At 40.2% G+C, this 4,609-nt stretch overlaps 1 protein-coding gene and 1 long non-coding RNA gene across 5 annotated transcripts in view; one reads left to right on the forward strand and one right to left on the reverse strand.

Moving 5' to 3' along the window:
- The window catches only part of LOC137987969 (uncharacterized), a 5,326-nt gene extending 4,991 nt beyond the window's left edge, over positions 1–335 (forward strand). Inside the window, exon 3 of the long non-coding RNA XR_011120718.1 lies at positions 1–335. This exon is cut by the window's left edge and continues 1,074 nt beyond it. This is a non-coding gene — a long non-coding RNA (uncharacterized lncRNA).
- Positions 1–2,346, reverse strand: part of LOC137987968 (uncharacterized) — a 17,785-nt gene extending 15,439 nt beyond the window's left edge. Inside the window, exons 1-4 of one of the 4 annotated variants that reach the window (XM_068834041.1) lie at positions 1,991–2,341; positions 1,663–1,815; positions 1,270–1,400; positions 376–627 (exon numbers count right to left, since the gene is read on the reverse strand). In XM_068834041.1, the coding sequence (XP_068690142.1) occupies positions 376–627; positions 1,270–1,400; positions 1,663–1,815; positions 1,991–1,995 (541 nt within the window). In that variant the 5' untranslated portion in view covers positions 1,996–2,341. Of the gene's footprint in view, positions 1–375; positions 628–1,269; positions 1,401–1,662 lie in introns of all 4 variants that reach the window. The other 3 variants (XM_068834040.1, XM_068834042.1, XM_068834039.1) reach the window with 3 other exon arrangements.
- Positions 2,347–4,609: the final 2,263 nt, after the last annotated feature.

A 4,609-nucleotide genomic window follows, 5' to 3' on the forward strand; every position in this document is an offset into this window, starting at 1 on the left:
AAGTGGAAACTGTACTATATGTATTTGAACGCACTTTACCTTGTATCTCAAAGAAAAACGTTGCACAGCGAGAAAATTTAAAAATCAAGTGGAACTGTCATAACTAGTATACGCTAAGCATGGGTATATTGGCAGTGTCAGTTGTTGTGAACTTCAAATTTTCTCGACTGCAGATATCTACTGTTTCTGTTATAGACTATTAGAGAGTGTTGTAAAAACATTTGAAAACATGCAACAATAAAGCTAATATTCTTTCTAGCTCTAAAAGTAGGTGAGTTGATTTTTTGAGCCACTGTACTATTTTCCTTATAAATAATCCTATAAAAATTACCGGCTTTCCGTAACATTGAACATGGTTTATAAAAATGAACTTACGGCCATTACTAGGTCGGGACATAGTTGTGGCAAGGGCCGGCTGGTTGACTCCAGTGCTGTTAAAAGATGCAACAGGGGAAGAAATGGTTGAAGTGGGCACTGGTGTAGACAATGTAGATGATGGGATAAGAGAAACCGAAGGAATTGGGTTTGATGATGTCGATGCAGTAGGTGTGACTGTAGAAGGTAGTGTAGAGGATGTGGCAGTTGAAGACGATGGTAAGGCATCATCCAAATTAACCGAAGCTGGACCTGTGAAAAATGAAACCGGAAGACCCCTGGCTTTAAGTTTAGGTGTGTATCACAGATACTTTTATTTTGCACAATCTGAACAGCTTGAATTGAATTTTTGACTTTGATTATTTCTAATCAATAAGCTGCGTTCTAGTGGTGACGTGTCAAGGCTCTCTTCATTTTGTGCCTAGGCAGAAAGGGAAATGGAGGTTTTCTAAAGGCAAGTGTGCCCTCGAAAAGTGCATGCACTATGGTATAATTATTGTTCCAGAAATTTACTTTTATGATACTCTTATACATGATCAAAAGGATTCGATGGAGCAAGGGAAAAATGTGTCATAAATACTGTAGGACGTTAAAAAATTGAGCTAAGATGATGTTCACTGAAGAGAGGAGATGGTACGATGTTCTGAGCGAACCCTCTGTTTTCAAATTCAAGGTGAATCGTTCTTGATTTGCGTGTAATTCACCTGAATTACCATTCCTTTAACATAAGTGCCGGAACATACCAACAGCCCAAGTACTGGTAAGGAAAGGTCCCTTGGTTCAAATTTCACTTACTGAATACTGAAATAGCTTCTTTGGCTAAAACTACTTTAAATAATTGAACGGAGCTTATCAAATAACACGTTTCTCATCTCTGGCGGATAGTTACCATACCTTTCCAATAAATGTAAACTTTTTGTTTGGGACCCTGTGTGAACTGAGCCATTATTTCCTCTCCACTGGGGATGTGGCGAAATACAACGCTCATCGCATGGCCCTTGTCGTAAGACGTTATGAATCGTAAACTGTTTAAACGAAAAAAATCAAACAAATATCTTGAAATATAACAGAAATGTTGCACCGTTGGTTCAACTTACTGTTATACATGATAAATCAATGTTTGATCAAACTACTTTTTGCCGGCCATATAACTACATGTACTTTGTGTTGTGATTTGCAAACGCATTGCTGGCGGAATTTTTTTAATTCGTTATGTAGGAGGGTTGCCCTCAGGTCTTGCGACCCACTATAAAATCCGCAGAGAAATCACACAAATTCTAAACTTACCGAGTAAGGTCCAGATCCACTAAGCATGGAAAGTGAAACAATAGCAACCTTTCTATATCGGCAGCCGCGTGGGTTTTTGTGAAGGCGATCTGCTTCACTCTTCCTGCAGCTTCGAGGCGGCTGAACTCGCGTCTGGTTGGCATAGCTTTTGATCTATTCTCAAGATGAACAAAAGTCCTTAAAAAAGCTCTAGATCCGTGTCGTTTGGGAGAGGGACGAGGAGCAACATCGCTATCACTAGACTCGCTAACGTTTCTTGTAGCCATCGTGGAGGAAGAGAGATCAGCAGCGTATCATTCACTCTTTGTAATTGAAAAATGATACTTACCCCATTGTTTATTGCTTAAAAGTTTGACCGGTTTTTATCCCCAAGGGGCATACAGCATCCGGTTTTTCATATGTTGTGCAGTCGACATGTGTCTGCTAAAGCTTTGGATCTTTTGTCAAGAGGAACGTAAGTTCCTGAAAAAGCTCTAGCTCCACGTCATTTTGGAGACCAAAGGAACAATCGCTGTCACTAAAGTCAATATCGTTGCTTTTTCGTCATCTTGAGGGAAACTGAGAGAGTCGTCTTGTCATTTAGTCTAATTGAAAAACGATACGTACTCATACCAAATAAACGTTTGACCGGTTCTTAATAGTTTAATCCCATGGGGACCACAGTCGTGAGACATTACAAAACAATCTAAACCATTTCAATTTTCAATTTTGAACACTTAACTTTCTGTATTTCGACAACTTCATTTCAAGTTATTTCGTTATGCAAACCATCACTAAACCAATTCTGTTTGTTCTGTGCCATTTCAAGATCTGGTCTTTTGGGCGGTGTTGGCCGCCCATAGAGCACTTGCCTGCGTGGCTGGCGGGATATTTTATAGCAGGGTTACATTAAACACTCGCGAGTACGCTGGTTTTGGCTGCGAGTTGGCCGCGACTGGAATGTGGACAAGTCATTTCTTAGCTCGCGGCCAAAACAACGAAGTAACCATCGATTTACTGCCACTTATTTCATTTATTTAATCACTCACTGAAATATTGTCACCATTAAATAATCATGCAAAAAAAATCCCGCCCGCTAAGCAGGCTAATAGAGGACAGTTTCTGGTTTCCATATGAACTTATATGCTATGCATTCAAAAGAGTGACGGTGTTGGTACAACGTGTTGTTTTAATAGAAACAAAAAAAATGGAGTTCCCGCGAATTCTGAGTTAATTGTTGTAAACTAGACTCTGTGAGCGTGGACTGGTTTTCCTGATTGTACTTGTTACAAAAGGAGCCAAACATAGGGACATAGGGTAATGGTGGGTGGGGTAATCCCGCGTTTGATATATTAAAATTCAGTCCTAAACAAAAGATATCATCGTTGTACAACATATGCAGTCACTTCTTCTATACAGGTAAGCTTGAAGCAATTACAATTTTTGTTAAAGGTTAAAGCTATTAGTTGGGCAGGAAGTGAGTCGATGTTGGTGGAGAAAGGCCAAATCTCAAAATTGCTTCAGTTTGTTGCTCGTAAGTTTCCTCTGAATGTGCCATGTTCATCGCTTCAGATTTAAAGTGAAATGAAGTACACTGTTGCAGGATACCGCTGGATGCTGTGACGTTGCCGTCTCTTGATCCAAGTCTTTTGGCTCCCAGGCCATTTCACGAGCCCATCTAATCTTGGGTTTCTGACCATAGAGGCCAAACATTTACTTGATGACTTGTAACTTAAAGGCCTTGTTGTTTCGGCTCGAGATATTTTCATATCAACAACTAGGGGATTTTTTAAAGATGTATTTTCAGCATGTCACAGGCAAACCAAGGAAAAAGAAAGCAGAGTTCTCACAATAGGTCTTACATACGACCCTCTGATAACTAGTTGATGGGATTTTCATTCAGAACACTCACTGAAGAAGGAAAATATTTAACACGGCAACAGTCAATTTCTTTCCCTAATCCCCAATTTTTCCACCCTGCAAGCAGAGCCTCTTTTTGTCTTTTTCTGTACAGAAGAGGAGAAAAGGCGGCTCTGCCTGAATCGCGTCAACTCTTTGAAGCCGTCGCAGGCCAAGTTTCTGGACTAGTCAACCTTGTTTTCTCTCGTCAAACCAGTTTTTTTTCTAGTGCGAGCATCCTTTTAGTTATAAAACCATGGTTGTAATTGAACTCCTCCCTCTCTATTCAACGAAAAATCACGATGGCGGTAAGATCTGCTTGAAGCCAAGCACTTAGGCCTGGTTTCGATATTGTATCCTGGTAACAAGCAGCGCATGCTTAATAAAGATCTTACTCTATTCATGCAGAGTTTTTCTCGATAACGCCCTAATTGAGTACCCAAAAGAAAGGCTCTGCCAGTAGGGTGCAATTTTTCAATCCATTGTACAAGTTTGAGTAACATTTCCAAGAGCCCCTACAACAACCGGTACTACACTCCACACGGTTTTTACACTGCACATTCTTGTAATCTCCCACTTCAAATCCTGATATTTGCAGGTTAATTAAATATTCTTCTGTGTCCACCGGATAAAACTTACACATTTGGCCCTTGAAGCCTATCAAGACTACTCACAAAGACAATACTTAGCAGGGGAGTGACAGGTTCCCACTCATATTCTGATTGGGCAACCCAGTAATAAGTCCAGATTTTTGCTAATCCCGCCTATCAACTCTGCCAGGAAAGATTACGAATCGATTACCCCAAGCGTCAGAGGAATTGTTTTTCCTTGTTGACCCGAGTGCTGTCTTGATTCGTACAGCGTTGTCTATGAAGAGGGGGACATTGAGATTTTCGGTTTTGCGGTTTTGGCTATTTTTTAGATCGGTTTTTCGGTTTTTGTTTTTTGTGTAAAAAATACGAGCGGTTTTTCGGTTTTGTTATACGATGTGGTTTTGGGTTTTTCTATTTTGTCCTATTTGGGTTCCGGTTTTTCTTAGATTTGAGCGGCAATTGATCTCGATCATAGT

This window comes from Montipora foliosa, unplaced genomic scaffold, assembly GCF_036669935.1.
Source record: "Montipora foliosa isolate CH-2021 unplaced genomic scaffold, ASM3666993v2 scaffold_400, whole genome shotgun sequence".
NCBI classification, from domain to species: domain Eukaryota; kingdom Metazoa; phylum Cnidaria; class Anthozoa; order Scleractinia; family Acroporidae; genus Montipora; species Montipora foliosa.